Source organism: Labrus bergylta, chromosome 10 (genome assembly GCF_963930695.1).
Source record: "Labrus bergylta chromosome 10, fLabBer1.1, whole genome shotgun sequence".
Taxonomy (NCBI): Eukaryota; Metazoa; Chordata; class Actinopteri; order Labriformes; family Labridae; genus Labrus; species Labrus bergylta.
Window position 1 is genome coordinate 19,332,314 of NC_089204.1, and position 26,998 is coordinate 19,359,311.

Below are 26,998 nucleotides of genomic sequence, written 5' to 3' on the forward strand. Positions count from 1 at the left end.
GTTTCCCCTCTTATCATGCTTCATCTCTTAACTTCTTCTCACTGCTGTCCAACATTTTCCCCGCTTTCTTATTCTTCTATCACAATGTCAACTTCTTTGGGCAACTAGCTTCTATTCACGCTCACCCCATTCATGTCATAAGCACCACCGAGAGGAGTCATGAAGTGGTGATACCAGAAGTCAAATTGGCAGGGAAGTCTGTTTAGAGGTCAGTATTCTTTTTAACTAAAAATATCGCTACTTGGCACCATGATTCAATAGTTGTATGTATCAAACAACCCCTATACTTAATTTATTGTAACATACGTTTATGCTTTGTCAAACCAGCATATTTATTACGTTAGGGAAATGAAACAACAGGCTCATTTTTAGAGAACACAATTTGGCGAAACACAGTGGGAAAAGCACTGTCATGAACAATAAAACGAATAGTAGATGAAAACTATATTAAGCTGATTCAGTTCCATGTTCCTGGTACCATACTGCAGGCTCACCGTCATTTCATACTGAGAAACTTGTACAAAGCCAAGGTTTATGTTTTTTTTTTTAATTCTTGTTATGACAAGTTACAATATTCTCTGAGGCAGGCCTTTTTTTTTTTCATGCTGAGATGAAAGGTTTCAGACCTTTTAGCAGCTGCCCATTGTATCTTCACAATAAATGCCAGCGTCCAGCCAATAATGACACACATCTGCTGCTGCCACCCAACATTTTGCTTATGATGACACCTGGGTAAACACACTACTTGGAGGACAAAGGGACTCGTACACTGAAAAAACACGCAACCCATTCTATATGACACTGCTGAACAGAACAAAATGTTTTTTTTTAAGTTGTAGGTTGCATAAAGGTTTAAAGTTCAAATAATAGAACAAGTTCGAGTGTGCCGCAGATCACATACAAATAAGGGAAGCTGTAGCAATTCAATACCTCACACTGCTCATTACGCGACAGGGCCAAGTACTTTTTATTCCAAGGGCATTTCATGATTTTTAAACTCAGACTTTTGCTCTAAGTTCAGCTCGACTTCTGACTGTGTTAGGGCACCAGTGATACTGTACCTACACGCTGTTACACACTGAGCTATTCCAAGCGCTTAAACATCTGCGGTCTTACCAGGGCAATGACAGAACTGATAAGCATGGCTAATCATAGCTCTAATGATAGACCACATACAGGGAGAGAAGAGGGTAAGGAGGATCAGAGAAAAGTCACAGTCCAATCGAGTCACTTGGTTCCACAACAACACCAACTGAGAACAACCACAATGCCCCATCCAGAATGACCTCATCTCTGGGCATTTTAAGTGCTCAGACATTTGATCCCTCGTTGATTTTGAGCTTAGAAAGTAGGGTGGAGTATGGGCAAACAAAGTAGAGAAAAACAATGCATCTTTTGCGTCTTATCTACTGGCCTCAAGGTTCCCCTTACAGAGCCTTTTAGTGTCCAGGAATGACTACTATGCAAGGGTAATGTGCATAATGTGTATCTTCACACATAGCTAGATTAAAAAGAGCACATACTGATGCTCAAGGCGCCAATAAAGACGGACAGACAGACAGCAGAGACACAGTCTGGAAAAACCCTCATATATTGAACCACAATTTGGGGGGTCTTGACAGGCGCATGGTTGAGACGTTCAGCTGCTGTTGGTGGGAGTCAGATTGTAAACACACCCTCAGCCAGGAAGGGGCTCAGGACCAATGCCAACAGGTGCCTGAGGAACACACACATTGATTTGCATTTGAGTGTGTGTGTGTGTGTGTGTGTGTGTGTGTGTGTGTAACCCCACCCAAAACAGTGTAGCACCAGAGGAGTGTCCATCTCACTTACACTAAGGGTAGTCAGTCATGCCTTATCCTCATGTATACTGGCTTGTTGACTGTGTGGGCTGTAACAGATCACAGCTTATAATGGTTGACCATGCACACAAAGTTATGAGACATGACTGACAGCAACTTCAGTCATGGTATAAATTATATATGTTATATGTGAGACAGCACTGCATGGAATAAAAGCCCTGGTTAAAATGGCTCACATGTCTTAAGATAAGCAGGGCATGTGAGTCTTCTAGTTACCATTCAATCCTCACATGTGTCCGAGGAAGACACATTTCTGTTCTGTGATGTGCATTAACTTTGTATCCATATGGGCTACAGAGACTGTATGACAAGGCTAGACATTTATCAAGCATTGCATATCCAATGTATTTCTCTACGTAAGATCATTGTTTATATTTTATTTCAGGCTATTTGTAATAAGTTACTTCTTATAAGCTATACAGTACTTATTACATGAAGACTAAGTCACGGTCCACTGACTTTTTCCAGTACATCTTATGACTGTGATGTTGTGACGCTAGAAACCATGGCCTCTTCTGCTTCACTGGAAATCACCGAGAAGGACTCGGCTAAACTGGCAAGCTCATAAAACCCCTTATTGGACTGTTTTTCTGCATTGTTTTTTTTAATATGCATCTAAACAAACACATGACCAATGACACAATACGGACATGTAACCCAACGTAAAGCTAAGTTTCATTTTCATTCCAAGTAGCCTATCATGAAGACTTGAGCAGACTGACAGAATGAGCTTCTCTTACCTGAATTACGCCGTTTAAAGCATTTCACAGCTTCAACGATGGGTCAGCAGAAAAATCCACTTGCTCGGTGTCTTGTGAAAAACAACATGTTGTAAAGTGGCCGGCCAAGTTGAGGTAGCCTTACTCTTTCGCTTTCCGTTCAAAACAGTCTCCAACAGCGCTGACCGATCAGATTCATTCATGTAGGCCAGTGTGAGCTATAGTCAAAGCTAAAAAAAAAAAGTCCAGCCTTGAAAACGCTTGATATTTAAGAAACAAACTATGTTGTGTCCTGCACAGTTACGGCGAGCTGACTGGAAATATACAGCCCATATGGAAATGGTGGGAATTCCCTCGCATACTTTTTTTTGGTAATTTCACTTTAACGTAAAAAATAACATGATTAAAGTGTCCCGAAGGAATCACAGAGCCTTTATTTAATTACTCTGTCACCGAGTCATCTCACACCGACCAGCTGATGCACACATCGTTATCTACAGGAAAAAAAAACACTGCGGCCTCACGTTAACTAATGTCACACATTTAAACGATATAAAAAAAAAAAGCTGACATTCTGCAGTTTCTATTCTTGTAGATAAACTAACCACAGCAGGCTGCCACACGGTTACAGACTGACTTCAGTTTATCATTCCGACATCGTCCTCTCCGCTTCCAGCTGGGCGGAGCGAGCAGATGTCACCTGGGTCTCAAAGGGTGACACTGCATGCATATGTCAAAGTGCTTGTATAGCCGCCTACCTAAATGTTTTCGCTACATTATATCATTCCTTCCTACAGTGTATCAAAATTTCGGAAAAAAAAAAAAACTTTTGAAGTGTACCTACATGTTCAAAGTCGTAGCTTCCTTCATCGAAAGCAAACTCGCTTGAAAACTACATCCTCCCGTCTCTCCTCCCCACTTAGCCCTTGATGTGACGTCAGACGGTGATGGGCGTGCTGTGGTACAGACTGCACGCGACCGTGCTGATCATAAAACGATGGAGGAAACTGAGTTCATGTTATTTTTGTTGTGCTTTCTGCAATGCGTTCATAGCTCCAACAGAAATGGGTTACTATTTGTAGCAGTTGATAGCATATCATTTCTGTCAAGTGTTGGAACTAGGCCATAGAATAATCCAATATGTTGTTGAGTTGAGTTTTCAGAAGCATGGCCACTTTAGCCGGTGTTTATTCTTCCCTGTTTTAAAGTCTGGGTAACCTCTTAAAAAGTCCTTTAAAAAAATGCCTAAACTGTCCCTTTATCCAAGAATGGGTCATCACAGGGGCACTCATAAAAACAGGACCCTGTTCATCCTCTTTTTACTGTCATGTACATTTTGACTTAGGGCTTTACAAGTCAAGTGGTCAAAGCAGGTAAAAAGAATGCAAGACCTGCATTTAGCCTCCTCTATTGTCTGATGTATTCATTCTTGGGTTGTATGTTGCCAAACAAATGTGTTTAACACAAATCATCTTATATTCACTGTTTACTGCCTACATGGACCCTAAGGGGTCAAGACCCAGGGCCCTGGGGCAGATGCTCATTCTGCACTGCAATCCATCCTTGCCTATGTTACCCGAAATAACAATAAACGGAGATCAGACTCAACAGCACACCATTCATTTATTTTCATCATTGCTTATTCATGTGTTTTCTTTTTTGTTTTCTGCCTCCTTACCTTAAAATTTAATGTGTCTTCAGTACCTCCAGAGGAGGTTACTCAGGGAAAATATTTAAAGTACAGTTTCATTAAATATTTTAAGAGTGAGTCGAAAAAGCCTTATTTAAAACCAAATGTTCATAACCTTTTGGCCTTTTTTAAGAAGAAAATACAAAAACACTGTCCAATATTTGTTCGATCTGAAATGCATTTTGTGATTTAACCTGTCAGCTCTCTGAACCAGTGGAACTGCTATTGAACATCATTACCACCAGAGGGCAGCCTTTCCCTGTTGTTTTAATGTTTCATATTTTAGGAGTCATCATTCTTCGACAAAAATGTATTTTATTTCACATGTCTGTGTTGGTGTTTGCATGTGTGTAAGTTACACAATTGTTGGAATGTGGAAAAAGTCAGAGAGAGATAGATGAATGTTAGAGTGAGAAGAAGTGTGGCCATATGTTTCCCTCAGGCTCATAATTCTTTCTGTGAACCGGTGCCAACTTCAATGAAAACCATCCCCTTCCCCAAAAACACATGCTGTCCCACCTCGATCCTTTAATATCTGTGCCTTAGTATCCCTCCTCTACTTTTCCCTATATTCATCATCTCAGCAACACTTAACAGCGCAATGTCTTGAAGTTCAGGTACCTGTTAACTAAACTACAGTCAACAAGGAGCTAAGTTTAAAGGAAAGACAGACAGACAGACAGACACAGGGGGTGAGCAGAGAGGAGGGGTGAGATAAGGGAAGAATGTAAAAAAAGGATGGATCAAATAAAAAGATAAAGTAAAGACTGCTGACTGTAAAAGAACTCCCTCACAGGCGCCTGTGAGACGGGATAAAAAGGTATCTTGGAACAAGGAGAAGACGGAGAACTCTAACAGGGGAATAAGCACCAAAGGAAAGCAGTGACAGAGACACTGGTAAGATGTGTTTTTTTTCCCCCCGAGCAGCCATGGGGATAGAAAATGTTAGACTATAATAACTTCCTCAACTGGATACTGAATGTCCTCTCAGTGTAATTCAACCCTCTGTTTCCTCTGTGATGGAGAATTATTCTTTTCTTAGAGCTCAATGAGCTGCATTGTTTTCAGCTTCATTATTAGAATGACTGGAAGTAAGGTCTGTAAATGACACCGCAGTTGATTGAAGAAGAAATTGATCTATTACCCAAGCATGATCTGGGTAAACGGACCCTTGAAAGTGATTTATTCTTAAGGATTTGCTTAACTTTAAGTAAGTAAAGGTATAACAATACAGCAAATAGCTGCAATCTGTTTACATCTGTTCACGACTGCATATGGTTCTGTTTACATCTGTTTACATCTGTTTACATCCGTTAGTCGATCACTGTCCACTTATGTCTAATATTATATCTACTCTTTTTTATATATTTTGTATTTTAAGTTAATTTTAAGCTTTAAGTTGTATTTAAATTTACACTTTATATTTTAGGTTTAAAATGTTTCAAAATGTTCCTGTTGCTGGATTTTTCCTTTTACAGCTCTTTGAATGTTTCAAACATGAACCTGAGGTTGATCTTTGACCTGTTTTTGCTTCTGAGTCTTCCAACTTGGGTAGCCCTGGTGAGTTTTAATTTTTGTCTAGCTTTTACCTGAATTTGACTGAGCCTAAGACTTGCATGCAAGAGAGAAATAACTTATATATATATATTTCACTTTATACATAACACAGTTGATCCACAGTGATTTATAACATAAATAATACAGTAAAAGTGAATATGAATAAAAACTACAAAATATCCAGGCACCAACACTCGTACAAATACTTGTATATAACCTAAAGATTTTCCAAAACTATAGTGTTGCAACTGTATACATATCACATGTATATTTTGTATAACACTTCATGTCTTCCCTAACCTGTTTGCTGTTACAGTCTCACGATTATTTTATATGGAGTTTTAAACAATAATTCCTGAGCTTTGAAAGCGTTGCTCCAGTTTTTTTGGGTCAGCGTTGCACCTGTTTTCTATCTGAACATGGAGGTCATTGGGGGCAGATGTGGATCTGGCGCTGACTACAAAAGTTTCTGAAAATATAAACTTGGAATTTGAGCGTATAAAGGGAGTTGGGTGTTATAGGAAAGCATTTGCATTGTGGTCTTTTGTCTGATCATATACAGCACAATGACATCAATAAGTTTTTACATTTGTGAATGTTTAAATTAGAGGCTCATAAAGCTCTTCATCTGTGATGCATCATCACACTGATTACTATCATGTGTAGAACTATAATGATCCAAAGGTTTGAAATGACAGACAAGTTCACACCTGAGTTCAGTGCATGCCTCTGGAATGACATGTAAAGAAGATCATATAATCCTTATTCAATTCAGCCCCGCCAAGTCAACACTCAGAAAAATATATCTGTGTGTGTGTGTGTGTGTGTGTGTGTGTATGTTGTTAGGGAGGCAGAGCCCAACGCAAACAGAGACAAGCTGAGGAGAGTCTGAGACCGTATATTGGCAGAGTAGATCCAGGTAAGACTCAAACTTACATTGAAGGAAAGCTATTCTTTTGAATGCATGCTAGTTCTATATCTCTTATAAAATATGTTCAATTAGAAGGTATTTGTTCTATTTCCAAGTTTACAAAGAAATGTATGCTGCAGCTTAGAAAACTTTCCACATCAAGGGCTGCAAAACATATTTGCACTTGTTAGCATATCTGGTAATGAATTAGGTCACCACTGACTGAGACAGTTCAAATTTCAACCATAAGATAGCTGTACATTTGAAAGATGAGACATTTTCTTTTTTTGGGGGGGGAGGGACGGCATTCATTTAGGGTTTTAAGTAGTAACTATTACTACTATACATGTAACTTGTTGGAGATAGTATTAGTTTCTAAGTTATCGTTAAAAATCTAAATTCTCTTACATTTAGCAGATATTTCCATTTTGACTCACATACATGCACATTATGCTCTATGATTGAAAGTCATAGTTTTCACATCATTTATTTGCTTTACTTCTCTTCTAGATATCATTTTCATATCCACTACTCTATAGCATCGCATTATTTTGAATAGTCCTGAATTAGAAACTGCATTTGATGTTTACACCCTGTAATTTCACATCTGTAATTAGCACTTAAAGCTGAATAAGTAGTCCTCAGAACAGTTTTTTCATGTTTCAGAAAAGCTTTGTGAGCTCCTAAAATGTCACAGTCCAGTAGGATCTTGGTGCCAGGTAGTTCATGAAAATGGAGTCCTCGTCCCAAAGTGTGTCTGTCCACAGTCCTGTTCACGGTAAACACCTCACATTAACCAAGTATTTGAGTTTTGACAATTTACTGTTTTAGACCAGGGTATTTATACAAATGTTCCCTTTGAAAGTTGATTGTTATCTTTGATTTGTTAATGATAAAAAGATGTATTTTATTGGATGAAATCATGTAAGGTAAAGCAGTTAATGGATTACAGCTGCGCATATTGTATGATCTTTCCTCACATATCTATTTCCATATGGGCACTGGCTTTTGCAATCAGGCAGAGGGCACCAGTGTGCAGTGTTCTTGGAAAAACCTATGGGAACGAGTGTTTGCTGCATAAAGAAGCCTGCAGAAAGAGACGTCGAATTGGACTGGCTCATACTGGGCCCTGTCTGGGTAAACACACCACATTACATATTAGTAATACATATAAATTCTACTCTGCAGCACAGCCTGTGAATTTATACTCTGTTATCCTTCTTGATCAGTCCCCAGGGCTAAATGCACTGAGGAGGAGTTCAGCCAGTTTCCATATCGTCTCCTGGACTGGTTTCTGCTCCTGAGTCGTATGGGGGAGTCGTATGCACCTGCTCCCCCGTCCCAGAGCTGCCTCAGCCACGCCCAGAGGACACAACTGGCACAGGTAGGACACACTTCATGCTTCAAGTGAGCCTAAGTAGCAGACCAACAGACACAAACAGACTTCATACCAGGGGAGAGAATGATGTAAGAGTTAACATTTAATCTAGGATGAGATCAGTTGATAATGATGCAAATGAAATCAATATCCACAAGAAAAAGTGGTGCAAAATAAAGAAAACAGCTGGGGAAAAAAAACATATCAAAGGATCACTTTCATTCCCAGCGTAACCTAACGCTGAACACATAAAAGTTGTTTTTGACACCAGACACCTTCATTGTGCTAGCTTACGAACTGCTCTGCACGGACGGTCTAGAGAGAAATCGATATTAACAACCTACTGTAAGTGGAAAGTTCTTGTGTTGCTTGTGGTGTGGTCATCCACAAAATGAGACAGAGTCTCTCTCAAGAAGACCACGTATAAATAGGAACTGGTCAATAATCACTGAATTATTCAATAAGAGAGTGAATGGAGGGATAACTTAATATGCTCCCGCCAGCCACCTTCACCTCCTGGCCTCAAATGAATTAAAAGGGAACTCGTGTGTTATTTTGGTGTTAAGAAACACAACATATCCTACAGTGTTTCAAGTTAAACCACGTCTCATGGTACTTCATATATCTACAACACATGAAGGATTATATCTTTGAATAATGTTAGCAATAGCAGGGAAAAATGCTAACACCTTGATGTTGTGCAGGTGTAATGTACACTATGTTATCCATCTCAGTTGAAAACGCAAGCATGGTAACATTTGCTAATCAACCCCTAAACATAAGATACAACTGTGCAATGTCAAAGCTCTAAAAAAAACAATAAAAGGCCAAGAAATTGCAGAAGGAGAGGTCAAATTAAGCGATTTAGCCTCCAAAGACCTTAAATGTTACAAAAATCATGTTGATTCATCCAACAGTGGTTGTGCACTTAATGCTGTGGTGGACCAACCAACAGATCAGCATTTCTATTGTTAGGGTCATGTCACAAGGCAAACAATGTGTAAAGAAAATGCTTCTCAAAAAGGTGAAAATTGATTAAGTATCTCTATTTTAACACAGCCTCTATCTTTCCTCTTCTTTCTCGTTAGCAAAGATTTACTTTGTTGGACAAGAACAAAGACGGCAAGTTGAGCCGCCGAGACCTGAGGAAGCTGGGTTACAAGAGGATGCCTCTGGAGCATTGTGCTACGCAGTTCTTTCGGTGAGTCCTACCCCTACCTGCTAATGCTGCAGCACTGTGCCAGGAATTTGGGCCACAGGAAAGCAGCAGAAAATAATATTATGATTAACTTCAATTTGAATTAAGTCAGAAACTCAACCCATCAAAGTATTCACATACACTAACAGTTTTCGTTTATAGTTTTGCATGTACTTCATGTGTAGCCTACCCAGAAACATGGGAGGGGGAAAAAAAGTCAAACTTCATGACACATTGAAAAGGTAAAGTTTCACCATAAGTCAATCTCAGAACCAGTTGGTTATCTTTTAAAGTTGAAATAGCCCCCTGCAGGATACGGATAATTTTATGTCCAGCGTTTTTCCTACGTTTTCGAGGGTCAAACTAATCATTGACTATGAATCTATGAAAATGTTAACAGAGACTGTTTCTGCAGCATGCTGTTACTCACTCCGTTGACAAAGCAACAGTGGAAACAAGCATTTACAGTTACTTTGTAGAAATGATCAATTATGCCGCTAATAGCCTTTGTTTTTGTCACATAGAGGCATCAGTATTGATTTCAGTCTTTTTTATAACCAAGAACTCCCCATAGGAGCTTTAACGGATTATAGAGAGCTTGTCCAGGACTTATTCTTCATGTGTTGTTTAAAGTTCAAAAAGCAGTTTGAGATGCAAGAATGGAGGCGTAGTTGACCGTCGTCTATGTCCAGATATTTTCATGTGTAGCCACATGAAAACAGCTCAAAGGTGTCAGACGATAGCAGATGGTTTTTGAGAACTGTTGTATTCCAAGCCTTACCACCAATACATTCCGCTTATTTTTCTCTCCACACGGGCTATTTTCCTGCAGCAGCAGCCAAAGCCCACTGAAACATTATTGGTCAATACAACTCGGACTACAGAAAAAAAAAGTCAAATGAAATCAAAACACCAAGTAATCCCTAAGGCAGGGACAGTATTGCTCACAAGGTTCATATCGCCACCACCTTATGCCATACATAGGGCTCATAATGTGAACCTTCTGTCTCACGCAATATGTTATTTTTCAGCTAATTACTGAAGCACCAAGGGTTAAAAATGTCGCACCGAGGTTCTTCTTGCCTCCACACTGTGACCAAGCTGCACCTCCCACCATGCTGCTCTCTCTGCACGCCATCTATCCATTCTCCCTCCATGCCAATACCCACTTCCTGTGTCCTCCTCCCCGCCGATCTCATGACCACACCATCTCTCCATCATGTTTCTCCTCCTCCATGTTGAAGCACCTCTTTTCCCCATCTGTGCTTTCTACTTTTCTTCCCTCTTACCCACAAATAGACCTATCCTCTGCTTCGCTCTCTGTCAATTCCTCCGTCATTTTCACTCTTGTCTTATTCTTTCATTCATCCATTTCCCCCCTTTTGCTAACATCCATTTCCCCACCCAGCCCCCCTTTCCCCTGCCAGTCTGCAGTGACAGGTTTTGTGGGAGAAGGGCTGGCTGTGTCAATGTCAAGCCATTCCCAGCAATGATAATGTTTATTACCCACTGTGCCTCCCGCTGCCCATGGATTAACACAAATTGAAGGAGTACCCTTCAGAGATAACGCTGCAGGGTGAACTGAAAGGCAGTGGCAGCTAAAACGCACTAATGCAGTTGTTTCCATATATCTTTATACCTTCTCCCTGCGCTATACAATGCATTTATCTACTCTATGGTCCTATGTTTGCAAGGTTGAGCATGCATGCACGTAACAAGTGCATGGGAGTGTGAGGGTAAGTGAGTGAGTGCATGTGTTTCACCATTTGTTACCATGTGCTGTTTGCAGGTCATGTGACCTTAACAAGAACAGAAAGGTGACCCTGCGGGAGTGGACCGCCTGTCTTGTGGATCGCTCTGAGGCCTGGTTCTTCAATTTTATGTGTAAGTAACATGTTTTTTTCCTAATGTTACAATAATTCCTGATCTGCAGGTGAAGGTTAATGCAGATTGGAGATTATTAAAAGCCACTTTAACTGTAATCAAACGCATAATTTGGCTCTATGTTTTATTTCAAAAAAAATAAACTATGACCTTTCTACACCGGACAAATAACTCTCTGGAGGATAATTACCTAATTCATTATAGGGGCAGTTAACACATTCATAAAATTGATGGAAGGTAGATTAAAATCAGATTGATTGAAAAAAGATGCAGCTGAGGTCAAAACATACTGACTCATATCAGCTCCAGGAAAATGTACCCTTATGGCATCATTGGGGTATTTTAACAGACCTATACAGAACTGATTTTTTTTTACATGAATTCATTTGTTGACCCAAACTGAGCTTTGAACAACCTCTGTTTGAAAGAAGGAATTACTTAAAATATTGGGGTATTGAGCCCTTCAATTTTCTATCTGAATTCATGAACTCTTACATTTAAATACTCGAGTTTGCTGTTTGAAATTACACAACTTGATATTTACTGTCAACTGTGATGCCTGTCAATGTTAAAGAATTTTATACAATAGATGAGGCCGCATGCTTATGTCTACATGAAGTTTACAATAGTGATTTGATTGCATGTTTGGCTTCAGTTTTATATGCGACTTAAATCTTAGTGGGGCTGTTTTAAACATCGACAGTTGTAGCTGAAATCAGCGCTTTTTCGAGATGATATTAGTATCAGCCCAGACCATTCCAAACCCAATGATTCGTTTTTGTTTTTATCTACAGCGATGAGAATGGGCTCCCGTAAGCTGTGTCCTACAGTCAAAGAGAACCACCTCTGACATGACTCTTGCTGGTCCTTCTTCTTTTTTTTTTTTCTTTGCAAAGAGCTCACTGAAGGTTGTTATCTGATTAAAAGATACAGGAAGGCATCTCTACACACTGCCCTCACTCTCATTCTGTTTTCCTTTGTATCGCAGCTTGTTATATAGTGATTTATTATGTTATCAAATGAGAGAGCCCGCTGGTCATCTGTGCGCTCATGTGTATGCTTAAATGACACAATTAAATGTCTGGACATACTGACCGCAAGTAGTTTTTAATTACATTAGCTGACATTTGTACATTTGTGCAGAGACATTGGCGACATTAAGTGCCAGATTGCATGGCATGCTTTAAACAACCAATTAAAAGGGAGAATGACTGCATATTGTGTACTTGAATGACAAAAGAGATGGGAAATAAAGACAAGTGGGAATTAAACCCTTAGGATGGGATGACGTGACCAGGGAAGAGACAAAGAGATAATAATGGGGGGTGAAGGGGAAGAAGAGGAGTAAAGTGTCATGATGCACTGGAGGAGAGTGAGAGCAAAGTGACTGAAAGTAAGGAGAGAGAAGTATAAAGTGTGTATGTGGACGACGGGAGGAAGGAGGTAATGCACTGTAAATGGGAGTTGAGAGTAATGGAGTAATGCATAAAAAATGGATCAGAAATGAGAGAAAGACTGAGAACGGGGAGTGAGGGGGGGAAGGGATGGCTGGGAACGCGGGAGGAGAAGATGAAATAGAGGAGAAAGGGGTTTGGAAGCTGCAAACATTTCCATGTTCATCCAACTCTGTGAGAATCACGCAGAACATTTGAACAAATGACCTCTGTCAAGGTCAAAGAACTTGAATGCAAGCGTGCTGCCTATTTGCATGTTTGCACCATCTATAATAAACGCTGCTATAAAAACTCTTGTTTGTTTGCCTCTTGTTTTTTTTTTTGCGTGTGAATTGATGTGTGTTTCCTTGTGTTGCTACTATAAGATCAATAGGAGGATGAGTGTGTTCGGCCTGGGGTGGCATCTTTTGGTTTGACTGGTTTCTCTGGACTAATTAGCCTTCAAATTTAGCCTGCCTGAAGGATGGGGAGGGAAAGAAAGACATTGGATATAAGATACAGAAAAAAGGGGGAGAGAGATTTCAGTATAAAAAGCAGATTTTCACCGGGGCCGAGGCAACTTGCGCTACATGTCGTGCAAAAACAAAGCGCCCTGTCAAATCAACAAGATGTTTGCAATGTGTTGGAATTTCAGTCAAAACTTTTGACAATATTGAGTTCACAGGAGGGCTGCGGAGTGAAAAACAAGGCCAAACTTAGGGGGGGAAAAAGTAAAACAGATGAGAGGCATAGGGATCAATTGTACTGTTCTCACATGAAACTGTATTTGCTAACGAAGAGTTACCTGCACAACGGCAAGCTGTTGGTCCTGTCTCTCCTCCATGATCAAAAGAGCTCTAAATACAAAGTCCCGGCTCAAACAAACATCTCCCCTTAATTGCTCCCTTTCTTGCCCAGAGACCAGTCCCTTTATCCAACAGAATTAAATCATATGAGCTGTTGGGGCCACCCCTGGAGGTCCAACATCGACTACACAACTCCTCCTCCTCCTCCTCCTCCTCTATTCTTTGTGTGTCTTCACCCTGCCTCGTCTGTGCTAATAGATTCCCTCTCATTACCTCCGGACCACCACCTTCCTTCCATCCCCCCGTCCAAACAGAGTTGTAGATTGATCCACGTAATCCTGCTCTACCTTCCTGTCACACACACATGGCCTGTTCACCTCAACTTCTACTTGTCCTCCTCCGTCACACCTGCTTTGGATATTACAGGAGGGAGATACGTGCACCCATCCACCCAACCATCGCCTTAACCTTGCTCTCTCCTCTTCTTCTCCTCCTTGCTGATCAGTGATCTGGTCTGTGATGGCTTTCCCTCTATTCTTCTTCCCCTCTCTCTCTCTCTCTCTCTCTCTCTCTCTCTCTCTCTCATACATTTACACACACACACGCTCCCAAGGGACTCTGACAGCACAGGAGCAGATGGGCGGCTGTTGATGACATGTTGTTAAAAATAAAGATTCCTGTTAACCCGTTGTCAGCTAGCACACACTCCTCCCCTCCCTCCCACCGTCCCTCATGTCCCCCCATTTCATCCCATCTCTCTCTCTGTCAATCTCTCTCCATTGCTCTCTCTTGCTTTCAATCCCTCTTTGTCGCTTTTCTTTTACAACACACTGCATCAAAGCTATTACTCCACACCAAAGTCAACTAACTGTGGCAGTAAAAGCATGCAGCCCGGAGACCCCCGACCTGCAGGACATGATATTTAATACATGGCTGTCATAAAGATGCCCCCCCTTGCATTATGCATGGCTTGTAAGCAGCCATTAATAATAAATGAAAGGGCCAGTTTTGCACTTTCTTTTCATGCAATTACGCCAAATGAAATTTTTACTCTGTTGCTTTCTTTGCTGAGACCATGTGGAGTTTGTCCGGTGACTGTACTGTATGTGGATAAATTATTAAACGACAGGCAACACAAGAGGAGAGGAGCATGCAGTGGGATCAAAAGAAATATTCAGGCCAGTCATGATGGCTATGAAACAGCTAGAGAGAGAGAGAGAGAGAGAGAGAGAGAGAGAGGATGTGTGTGAGTGTGTGTCGCACAAGGCTCGTGCATCAATTCCATGGCTGACACATGTCCGACAGATGCCATCAAAAGTCTTACTGAAACAAACTAGGATTCACAAATCCAAGTTCTCCTCGAAAAAAAACAGTTGTTCCGGTGCAGATCTTCCTGCACAAAGTTGCATGTGTGCAGTAATCTCTCAAAGGTTAATCACCACCCAATCTTCAAAAAGCAGACGTCGTATCATGCTCTGCCAGATTGCCGACTTCCAGAACTTCTTAAGGACTGCAAAGTGGGCCAGCGAACGTAGAGAGAGGGAGAAGAAGACTGGTGGCTTTGAAAGAGAGTCCAGCCACACCAAAGGGTCCTCACTCATAAAAAAAGACCAGTTGTGACCACTGAAGTGATACATTTATTAATAGCGCTCATATGCCAGATTTTTTATTATTCTTTGAAGTGATTTAGCAGGGCTGAGACAGGCAGCCAGATATAGGGAGGAAAGGGGAGACAGAAAGGGGGGTCTCTCAGATTTTAGCTTGCGGTCAGACAATATTCCCTCTGGGTGGAGTGGGTCCCATTCAGAGCGACCTCAATAGTCCTACACTGAAGTACCTGCTGAATGAGTGAGAAAAGGCCCCATGGCAGAAGGGGAAAAGGGGGAGTTAGCACACAATGTGGCGGGCCTCTTTCTGTTTTCCTCATGATATTGATTAAAGAGCTCAGGAGAGAGAGCAGCGTACATGAGGCCCACCATTGTGTGGAGATGAGAGAGCTGGGTGGAGTTGGAGAGCCACTGATATGAATGCCCACCCCCACAAATCCTCTAGAGATCTACACTTAACCTATAGGTGGAGGACATAAAGAGTTCAATATGGTCGTCCTGTATGCATACTTTGTATATGGCCTCTTTCCGGTGGACCTCCAATTTCATTGTATGGTGCCCTCATTATAACGGATGGAATGGATGGGATAAGGTTTTTAATTTCAGCTATACAAACACAGGGATTCACACTAAAAAGCATAGCCCCAGGCAGCAAGTGGGTACAAGCTAGCTACTAATCATGCTAGCATTAATCGACAATTTCCCCAACTTCTACAAGACTAAAGTTAAGAACAGAGATTTGAGAGAGAGAGAGAGAGAGAGAAGAACAGAGAGAGAGAACAGGAGATTTGTAGTTAAAGGAGAAGTGTTCTATACAGTGAATACAAAGCTACAGCTTGTTAGCCAAGGATAACACTCTGACTAGTAACAGAGGGAACACTAGCCCGAAATGTTTAAGTCCTGCCACAAACCTTCATTAAAGAAAAGAATTACAATTTTGAACTTTGGTGACCTTTATTTTTTTCAGTTTAAACAAACAAGAGAATATATTTAAATGTATTAGCATGGTTTGCTGTTTATACTTGTTTTAAGTCGTTGTACTAAGATAGGCTAAGCTAAGCATCGCCTATATATATATTTTTTTTTAGCATCGCCTATTTTGATTAGTTACCGTGTCAGTCTTTTTTTTTCTCTGACTACTAAATCTTTTGCCAGAAAAGAAAACCAATTAAACCCTTTAAGAAAGGGCAGAAAAGGTGCTAAATGAGACCATAAAACATAAAGATAATTGCTACATTTTACATAAAAATCAGTTATCTTTAACTCAGTTTTCCTTTTTTAACTTGGATGTGATTGTAAAAACAATAGATGTGTGTTCTATTCAAGAGTCATATTTCTTAACATGCAGGAATATGATAACAAACCAAACAGCAAGCAAAAGCAGACATGGACCTGCAAAGTTCACATTTTATGAGCCAACCAGCCAAAACGTAAAGAACTTAACAGAGAAAACAACTATGAATAAACCTCACATTAGTTAATTCTGAATTTAAATCCTGTAAACACCGCGTAATAAACAGAAATCTCATTAAGATGTGTTGTCATCATTTAATTAGTACATGTTACATTTTGAAACTCTAAGTAAAAGCCTGTATCTTAAAGTATAGGTCTATTACAGCTCTGAGCCACATGATAAATTTTTTTAAATCACTTTTGAAATCGAGATATTATCAATCAAGATATAACAATTTTGTTAATTTTTTTGTAAATTTTAGTAAAAAAATAAATGTGTAAATTCTATGAATGTAATAAAAAAATAGAAAGGAAGAATTAAATGTTCAGCTGCCAAAGAAACTGAAGAGCTCTATTAAAATGAAAAAGTCAAATTTTTTCCCTTTTTATATAACACGGTACAGTTTGTAATTTGTTAAAAGCCAGAAAGCACACTAAATATTTGCATAAATCCATTATGTGTCTGAGGGGCTGCTCTTCCATTTAAACACGTTCATTTAGAGGCAGACTGAGCACCTGATTGAACAGGCGATAAGGGCACAAAGACAGTGTAACCTCCAACATGCTGTCTGCCGCTCGCTGCTAATACAGATGTTATCAGAGCAGCCACACAATGGTTAATGTATTTAACTTTTACATCAGCTCCCGTTTCCCCCCTTTCTCTCTTTCTCTCTCTTCTCATCACCACCCCATTCAGCGACCTTACCAACCAGCCCCCTCACACTCACCCACTCGCTCCCTCACTCTCAGATTGCACATACAGATACACAAACACACACACATATACACACATGAGCCCATTTGAATTGCAAGTGAGCTCCGTTCACTACCGGAGGAGGAGGAGGTAAACAGTGGTAACAAGAGAAAAGAACAGAAGGAGAGGGGAAAGGCAAGAAGAGAAAAAGAAGGGGACCGGATGACATTCACACAGTCTTTAGCAGGACGAGCCTCCACGTGTGAAGGACTTAGAAAGAGGAAGAGTGAGGAGAGCGCCTCGGGGGAAGGAAGAGCACAGAGGTGCTGGGACAGCCCTGAAGGGACACCTGAGCCCTCAAAGAAACACCTCCTGAAGTATCAGAGAGTGAGCAGCACCCCACGGGAGACGGAGTCAGAGGAGCACCCGACAACAACCTGCTGTCGCTCCTCCTCCCCTCCTCCTCCCCCTCCTCCTCCTCCATCCTCGCTCCCTCTCTCACTTGATCCCATCCCTCACTCCCTGTGCAGGAGTGGTAGAGCGTGCATGAAGAGAAGGTAAGGGGTGATGCATGCATGCATGTTGTTGTCCTTGCAGAGCATGTGCGTGAGTTTGTGTGAGTCCGAGTCTCGTGTTTCAGCAGGAAGTCAGCAACTTGTTTCTTTGGATCACTTGTCTGTGTCCATGTGTGTTTGCATGGTCTCTAGAGGTTGTTTAAAAAAGGCTGAGATAAATGCAGGACACTTTTTATTTGTTCAGGATTGCATTTTATCTTAACTGCATCACATTTTGGCAAGTTTGAGGGCTGTGCTCCTGTGTTTTCTGTGTGTTTTCTTGCTCACTCTGTCTGTCTTTACTCCCTGACTTCTAATAATTTTCTTGCCATTTTAAAACACAAGTATTATGGTGGAGTGGGACAGCGATAACAGGGGAGAAAAAAAGACATAAAGTGTGTGTAGAAAAGACAGGAGACTGCTTAATATATTCAAATGTACACGCAGCGAGGTAGAAAATCAGCCGGAAAATCCTATCAACTTCCATGGTCATTGCATGTTAGCCCCACCATCATCTCTTCAACCCCCACCTTGAACCAGAGGCCACTTTTTGGGGTAGTTTCGGGGGGGGGGGGGGGGGGAGACAGTGGATCCTGTAGGGACCACCCCATGCCATTTAATCTGTCTCTGCCCACAGATAGCAGAAGGCAGATGGTCCTGCCAGAAAGAGAGGGCAGATAGCAGATACAATGTGCGGACAGAGAGCACACAGCACTCAACCTGTCCCTCTGAAACTGAGCCGGCTTTAACTTCCAAATAAGAGGGCCAAATGGAAAGAAAAGTGCACAGGAAAAAGAAGGCAAAGAGATGCATAGAGAGAGAGAGAGAGAGCGAGAAAAAAAAACAGAGCGAGGTTGAAGTGTCTTTAATTAAAACCCCAAACAGTATCCAGAATAAACGCAGTCAGCTGACAGTCTGGGATAAACATAACAGAAAGAGGAAACTCATCCAGAAGAAGAAAAAAAGACAGGGAGCTGAGCGGAGACTGAACGCAACCATCAAAGTCATGTGTTTAAAGAGGAGTGTGTATTTATTTATAGAGGCCGGTAGTTAGGTTCACCAGGCTCTCTTGCTCTGTAAGACCCAAGCTTTTTTTTTTTTTTTTTGCCTTATGAAAATTCAATCGGCCGTAATTTGCTGAGGAGCCGTATGCATATTTTATCAGCAGGGCCCGGTTTGAAGAAGCAAGCCCGCCAAGCTTCTTCTTTTGTGTGTGTGTGTGTGCGTGTGTGCGTGTGTGTGTGTCTTCATCTTTATCAAGATTGAATGAGGGGGCGTGTGACTGTGAGAAAAGGGCTGTGAGGTTGTGTGCTGCTGTCTGGTAATATGTGTCACATTAGAACCCATTCGGCATGGGGGCTAAAGTAAATACCAATCAGCGTCATGTGTCAGGCTATAACACCGAAACAAATTTATTTCAACCTTGTGCCTCTACAAATTTTTCCATCCTCTGTGATTTTCCACTTGCACTTTTTCCTCTTTTTCCTCTCTCTTTCTCTCCCTCCATCATCTCTTGCCTCTAATTACTCCAGAATCCAACATCCTCTTCTTCTTCTTCTTCTTCTTCTTCTTCTTCCTCCTCCTCTCCACTTCCCCTCCCTTCCTCTTCCTCCCCCTTCCTCCCCTCCTATTTCAATCTGCCTCTCTCCCCCTGCTGCATGTCTCTCCGTTAAAGCTTTATGGGTTGTTCACTCCCCCCGTTCTTTGCAAGGATAATGAGCAGGCGACTTTGTAGCTGTGCGACGGGGTTTGTGAATTCGGATCTGGGAGCGTCCCGGGGCCCCGAAAGACTCAGATGTGCCGTCTGTAGCCGCCTTCATGGTTGCACTGTGATTGTCATCTGATCTATAGGGCACAGTGCTGACATAATACACCTTGTTAGAGGAAGGCGGGGAGTGTGTGTGTGTGCATGTGTGAAGACTGAGTGACTTTGAACAAATGTGCTTTCTCTGGGGAGAAGGAAGAACAGTGAAACCTGTAATCATCCTGTCTACTACCACTACCACACATAATCATACACATAATACACACCTTAAACGCAAACAGGAAGAAGAAAAGGCTAAAGAGGGAAGTCAAATAAAAGACTGAAGAGGAGAATCTGATACAAGTTCCTCTCGCAAGTAATGCATGCTGATTGGTTTTGACTGCATCCAAGCATCTCCAGGTGTTGTTTGTGCACTTCCTCCGCAACAGCGTGGCGTCACTCTTTTCCTGATAAAATGGCCGCCATAAAACCCATGATGAAAGATATAGTGGCAATAGACTTATTTGAACTCCTCAGACTAAAAATAGAAAAGTAGACGTAAAGGCGACGACTTCAGAGTGATATTAGCAGCCCGCTTCACACTTTGAAAAGTAGTGCGATGGGTGATTTCTTACAGCGAGTGTGCTACACACACACACACACGCACACGCACACACACACACACACACTGCAGAGTAATATAGCATGGCAATTTCTTCCCCTCCTGCATGAATAATTCTGTCTGAATAAGATCGGATGATTCTTCATATCAATGAATCATCAGCCTCTACAGCTCTTTAGCGTCTGTCTGAATGGTAGACTACAGGAAAAATGTAACTAAGTGTGTTTGAGTCCGTCTTTGTTTTCATGGGTTCTGAACTTCTGATTGATCTTCCTGACCTTTTCCACCATCAGAGTTTGAGAGAGATCCAAGACGTGGTGACCGAGGGAAAGTCGAAACAGAAACAGACACAGGGAGAAAGGACCAGAGATGGCGCTCACATCACTGTCCTGGTGTCTCAGTGCAGCTCTGGTGCTGTTTTGGCCCCAGACGCACTCGGCCCTGGCCCCCGAGAACGAGGTACCGCTTCGTCCAACCACATGGTTACCAGAAGGAAAGATCACAGCGATTACTCTGCCCAAGGGACGGACCCGCAGGTAAGGACACACATGGGATGAGGGAGCAAGTTGTCGATTGCCATTAGGGCCGGATGAAATGATCATTTTCATGAGGATCAATCTGTTGATCATTTTTGAGTTACCAATTCATAATCCGCTCTAATAATTCTGGACTTAACAATCACTGAATCCACTGAATTTATTTCAGTATACATTCTTCAAAAAAGGTCGCTTAAAGAATACATGCTCATCTTTGTAATACCGGTATCTTTGCAAGTAAATCCTGATTTCACAGTTGAAAAATCAGTGTCAACAAGAAGATGATTGCGCATGTTTCTAATGGCAGTGTGAAACCAAGCTGATCATCCCTGCAGAATACTCTTGAAACAACTTGATTTGCCCTTGTTACTTCCCTTTCAATAACAAGCCACCAGCCATGCACCATCCACCTTTGTGGACAGGGTCGGCTTCCAGCACCACTGTAGAGCAATCAAGAGGAAGTGGAGCCCATTTGGCCAGAACCTGACACATCAGTGCCAGAGCTCGCTTTCTGAAAGTAGGAGCTGAAAAATGTTGTGAGATGCATGTCCCTGTGTGCTGCAGTCTGTCCACCGGCGCGGTCATGCAGAACCGCACGGCAAATAAAGGCAGAGAAAACACCTGATCAGAAATGAATCACTCTGTTAACTAAGCTGCGAAGCGCCCTTGAGAATGACAGTGTCGCACATCTGTTTGGAAACAACCGCCATCTGCACAGAATCATGAATAATGATGTTTGTAAGAAGGGTAAACAAACATTGATTAATAAATAACAATGCAGTTAGTACATTTTCGTGAGAGGTAACTAGCTGTGAAGAGGGAGTTTTATCAGGTTTTAAACGACACGCACGTCATCCATATAAGTCTGTGTGCGGATCCTAACAGTTTAAAGTTGACTCACCGACAGTGAATAATAAGTTCAAACAAGACCAGATCATGACGGCATGAATGCTTAATGTCCTTTATCTGCCACTGAATCTGCAAGTCTGCGATCAACCATGCGCTTCAAAAACACAACAGGGGACATAATAGTTTCTATTCCAAGCACGAAACCAGATAGTTACAGCAAACGGGAAGATATCAATCTGAATCGGTCAATGCAGCCTTATCCTGCGATGCCATGCAGGTCACCTCTCCTGATCTGCTATCCAATCAGCATGAATGTGCTGCAGGTAAATGCAGAGACAGATGTGTAAAACAGCGGCAACCTAGACATTGTCAAGCTTTGGGACAGAAAATAATCAGAGAATCATGAACCATATGAAAGGATGTTGCACAGTTTGCATCAGAAGATATATTTTCAGGCAGCCCTGTTATCTTCTTGTTTGACTAACCCTGCGATTAATCAAAAAACTTCTCACGGTTATCTGATGGTGTTTCTGCTCACAGGCTCTACTTCACGCTGAAGAAGAAAACTCCGGGGATGTCGGTGACCGTCAGCCCATGTGACCTCCCCATCGAGTGGAGCCTGGCAGCTCGCACGCTGAAGGACAAACCCCTCAAGAGCCTTCAGTGTGAGTGAGCAGTGAAACCACACATGAACCTTCAAATGCACACTTAACCATGAAGATAATTACTTTATCTGGCTGAGCCAAGACGATCAATTAGATATTATCAATAGGGATGGATAAGGATTAAGTTGAGGGAAAAAGACTTTAATCTTATTTAACTTTGTGTTCAATAAGAGTTTACTTTCTGCTATATAATGAAATTAAACCTAAGAAATAGTTCTTTAAAAATACCAGATATAAAGTGTTTCCATTGTCTGCATGTTTGTCCTTTAAGGTCATACAGCACATTTATAGACTGATACATTTATTACCATCAGCCAGTCATATCATAGTGTTCCAACTTCTTTTTTTTTCCAATTGCTTTTGTAAATAACAGATTTTATTTCTTATCCTTCATCCTCCAATCAGAACATTGTAACACAAGTTTAATTTGAGAGCTCAGAAAATGCTGTTTGTTTACCTTAATGCCTCCCCCTGTCCCCTGACAAGGACCGGAACAGAAATTCTGATCAGATCTGATTGTCACATAGATAAAAATGTAATAAAAGGATTCAGATTTGGATTTTAAAATGTCATCAAATTTAACCTGCAAAGGGCTTGCAACTCTTGGTTTTAACACTCAATATAGAGCAAAAAATAAATCTGCAATACCTGTGCCTGCACAACTAACAAATTGCAAACACAAATTGGGATAACAAAATAGAGCAGGAGAAAGTGCTGAAACTGAAAGTAAACCAAAGTAAGCACAGCTATCTGGAGGAGAAGAAAGGCCTTGAAGTATTCCATGAGTACACTTTCAGGTTAACTTAACAAGCTTTTCTACTTGGTAAAATAACATTATGAAGTTATAACATGACACATAAATCATTCAGACTGTGAGCTCATGTGTCCCCATCGCCAGTCTGAATTATTCACTTTGATTCTGTTACATTTGGTCTCATTTGTGGAGCCGTTTTTCATCTCAAGGAGGGATGAAGCGTGAAGACGAGCGGTGGCCGTTTTTTTAGTGTTTGTTTGCTAATGGTATCACTCAAGTGAAAAGAGTGTACCTCAATGTGAAATGAACGAGAATGCTCATAAGCCACTGTTGAAATTGTTTAGTAAGTGCTTGAGATTTCTTTTAATGACATTCAGGTGCTTTGTGTTGAGTGATTGATTAAGTAACGTATTTTAATAAATAAATGATAAATCCTCATAGGATAATTATAATATGTTACAAAGATGATGAATGTGTTAATAATACAACACTAACACGTTTATTGTTAGATTATAAGAAAAGAATAAGTACTTAAGTAGGAGTTTATGAATATGTTGTTCAAGAATATATTACCTTGTTTCCTGTTAGTGCTAAGGAATGCTTATTAAGCAAAAATAACATGTTTATAAGGCTGTAATTACTATTCATTATTATTCATCACTAACACTTATTAAGGCTCTGGTTACCTTTAAAATTGACTTGTATTCCAAGAACCCTAATGTACAGCATCAGCAAATATAATTAATATTACACATGTATATCGTACACATTCCAGGACATAGTGTATTTATTTACAATGACTTACTTATCTATATTCATTGATTGTTTCTGTGACTTCCTGTAACACTGTGCTTAATCATTACTGGGGTCAATGACGAGCTGTTTTTAAATGTTGATGAAGTTCGAGTTTCTTGAAGTCTTTGCCCGTTCAATTACAGTACTTATTAAATAATGTTAAGGTAAATTGTAACAGTTGTCTCTTGAAAAACTAAGCCCTTGCTGTTACTGATTATTTAAAAAAATCTGTACAAAACGAATATTTTGACATATGGCAAATGTCATTTTTTTGCTCTTGTGACCAGCTCTATGAGAATAGATACCACTCTGATGTCTGAATGCTAAATATGGAACTGGAGCCAGAAGACAATTAGCCTAGTATATAATTAGTATAGTATAAAGACTAGCGGGATGAGAGAGCCAGCTGGCCCTGTTTATGATTCAAATATAACTTTAAAAAGCATATGTTCTGTCTTGTTTGTATATTCTGCCCATTATTCAAAATGTAAAAATAACATGGTATTTATTGAAAGTATTGCAACTTTTTCTTGTCCATGAGAGTGTCTGGGGCCTATTTGCCCAACAAACTTGTGGGGACAACAGAAAATCAATGGCGACAAAAACAAAAGGTACTTTCTCTGTGCAAACAGCTCGCAGTGATGGTCAATCATCCGAAAGACGTCAATAAAGAGAATGCACAATTTTGACACGCTATTTTTATAACCTCAACTTTCTGTGCTTTTCACAGGGAGCACTAAAAAGAGTGTGCCTGAGGTTTGGTGGCGAGGTCCTGGGACTGAAGAGAAACTGCACAGCTTCACAGGCACCACGGTGGACACCTACAAGGGTCCTTCCAACCCACACACTTCTGTCTACATCCTTCGGCTTCGTTCCAAACAGAAGAACAGCAGAGCTACAGTGTTCCTCCATGAAGGCATGGGACCTTCAGGCGCCTACCCTCTGCTCCCTGCTGACCCTCGAGTTCACACGTTGGGTGTCGGCATGACCAGCGTCACCCTCAGCTGGGCGCCCAGTGACTCCATCACCAGCCTCCCACCCACACAGAAAAATTACAAATACTGTGTCCTCGCCAACTCTCAGCAAAACTACCCAAGCCTTTGTGCGGCACAGCAGAGCGTGAGGAAAGAGAAGGATCAGCAGGAGGTGAAGAAGGAGAGGAGGAGGAGGGTGACAGCGTGGCCCATTTTGAAGGAGTGGTGGTGGCAGCAGTGGGACTCGGAATCCCAGAGCACGCCGCCCTCCCTCGCTGATGAGTTTGCTGATCTCCAGTGTGTGTGTCAGGGGACAGAGAGTGTCTGCACCGTCTCCGACCTCCTCCCTGAAAAACAGTATCACTTTGACGTCTTTGTGATCGACAGGCTGAACAGGACCAGCGCAGCCTACAAGGGGACGTTCGCTCGAACGCATGAGGAGGCTCGGCCAACGATCACCACCCTGAGAGACGGGGAGCTGAGGTGGGTGACTTTTCAAGACCGAGGCTCCCGCTCTGAGCAGTTCTTCAGTTTCCGACCGAGGGGTTTACAGCAGAGTGGGCTCCTCACTCTGCAGAGCTGCAGCAAAGGCGACAAGGTCAAGGTCACAGTTTCAAGTAAAGGTCAGGTATTAACCCAAAAGGCTGTGAGAGGAGAGTTGGAGCACATTTGGCTGCAGGGAAGTCCTTCATATCTCATCCACTTGGAAAGAGAGGGAACGACAACAGACGCAGCTCTACCTGGAGGTCTGACGGCTTCGGTTAAAATGCAGACCTCATCAGCCTACCACCGCCGAGGGGTCCCGTCTCTGCCCTCCACCCTGCAGATGAAATCCTTCAACAGGTTACGGGGCTGCAACACTGTCACTCTGGCCTGGATGGGCACAGAGGAAAGAAGCCTGTACTGCGTGTACCGTAGAAAGCTGGGAAACAGTGAAGCAGAGACTGGGGCTATGACTGCACCCTGTCTGGGGCCAGAGTCCCGCTCTGACACCGAGAGAGTTCTCTGCAAGTATTTCCAGGAGCTGAATCCTCGGAGGGCCGTCACTACAGCTGTGATCGGGGGCCTGGAGCCAGGGATGGCCTACGTGTTTGATGTCTATCTAATGAGACGCTGGGGGATCCCTATCAAGTACGCCAGCAAGATAGTGAAGACCAGAAAGGAGTGCTGAGCTGCCGCCCCCTACAGGAGGTTTTTAGACTGTCCCACTTAAAAGGGGAAAAGCGTCGGCCATGGACATGCTGTAAAGATTGACCATGAGAATGAAGCCGTTTGACTGTTGTGGGGAGACTGTTACCATAACAAGGAAATATTCCTCTGGAGGAGCAATGGTGAGAGACAAACTCCACTTGTACTAGTGGATGGAAAGCATATGAGATGGATTTGCACACCAGCAAAAGTTCATAACATTTAAAATACAACTCTTGTGCTTTTGTCATTTTGTTTTGCATTGTTGATCATGGTAATGATGTGCCAGTTGTCCAAGTGCTTATTCTGAGTATGAGTACAAAGGACAGACAAGGTTTTTGATGACAGAGAGTCCACACAAAAACAACAACAGAGACTGTGCCAAAATATGCAACAGAAACAGATGGGGCAATAATTGGATAACATCTGAGACGGGGGGGGGGGGGGGGTTGCAGTGTATATCTCCAGTGCTGCATATTGTACAGGCTTATAAACACAGATGGGTGAAATCTACAGAAGCTTAGCTCAAAGTCAGTGTGTATCTTTGTGTTCTGCTTTCGCATGAAGCAGTGAAAAATGCTTAGTGACTTGCCTCATTGTCTTTGATGTATTCTTGTGCTGCTTCAAACTCACCAATAAATACTGGGGTATCTGTGGGTTTGTGAGTGAGTCATATATTTAGGTAAATTGGAAATTAGAATTTGATTTTCCTGCAACCGAATTTGCTTTCGAATAGCTTCCGCAGCTATCCTTGTGCAACTTATGCCATAATGATTTGAAATTGATCTAAAGGGAGATTTCACATATTCATTTTGGTAGGTTAAATGTTGCACATGAAAAGATCAAAATGTTTTTGGAAAACCTATATGGTGCCTTAAAGACTGTTGCAACAGCCTGAATTATCAAATTAGTGTCTTTCTGGAAAAAAAAAAAAAAAAAAAAAGGAATGTGTCTTTTGCCTGTCAATAAACAAATTATTATTATTTTGTAGAATAAAACCCTAAGGCTGCAAATCATGGATTAGGCCTAAATATTAGCCTACCTCAGACATTCAATACCTACAGATTCAATTCAAACGGCAGATAGGATTAGGTTCATGAAATCTAATCAGTTGTTTTTTTAATTTA

At 41.5% G+C, this 26,998-nt stretch overlaps 3 protein-coding genes across 3 annotated transcripts in view; 2 read left to right on the plus strand and 1 right to left on the minus strand.

Moving 5' to 3' along the window:
* Positions 1-3,462, minus strand: part of ccser2a (coiled-coil serine-rich protein 2a) — a gene marked incomplete in the record, with an annotated part of 48,497 nt that extends 45,035 nt beyond the window's left edge. Inside the window, 1 exon segment of the mRNA XM_065959378.1 lies at positions 2,603-3,462.
* Positions 3,463-4,820: 1,358 nt separating this feature from the next.
* sparcl2 (SPARC-like 2) lies at positions 4,821-12,929 on the plus strand. The gene is made up of 9 exons (XM_065959867.1): positions 4,821-5,168; positions 5,750-5,831; positions 6,675-6,747; positions 7,405-7,516; positions 7,757-7,875; positions 7,968-8,122; positions 9,205-9,317; positions 11,104-11,198; positions 11,993-12,929. Exons 2-9 carry the CDS (start codon positions 5,769-5,771, stop codon positions 12,046-12,048), a joined length of 786 nt encoding a protein of 261 aa, XP_065815939.1. The 5' UTR covers positions 4,821-5,168; positions 5,750-5,768; the 3' UTR covers positions 12,049-12,929.
* Positions 12,930-17,249: 4,320 nt separating this feature from the next.
* On the plus strand, positions 17,250-26,528 carry ndnfl (neuron-derived neurotrophic factor, like). The gene is made up of 4 exons (XM_020643039.3): positions 17,250-17,747; positions 20,404-20,646; positions 22,036-22,160; positions 24,440-26,528. The coding sequence occupies exons 2-4, from the start codon at positions 20,480-20,482 to the stop codon at positions 25,852-25,854; spliced, it is 1,707 nt and encodes a 568-aa protein (XP_020498695.2). The 5' UTR covers positions 17,250-17,747; positions 20,404-20,479; the 3' UTR covers positions 25,855-26,528.
* Positions 26,529-26,998: the final 470 nt, after the last annotated feature.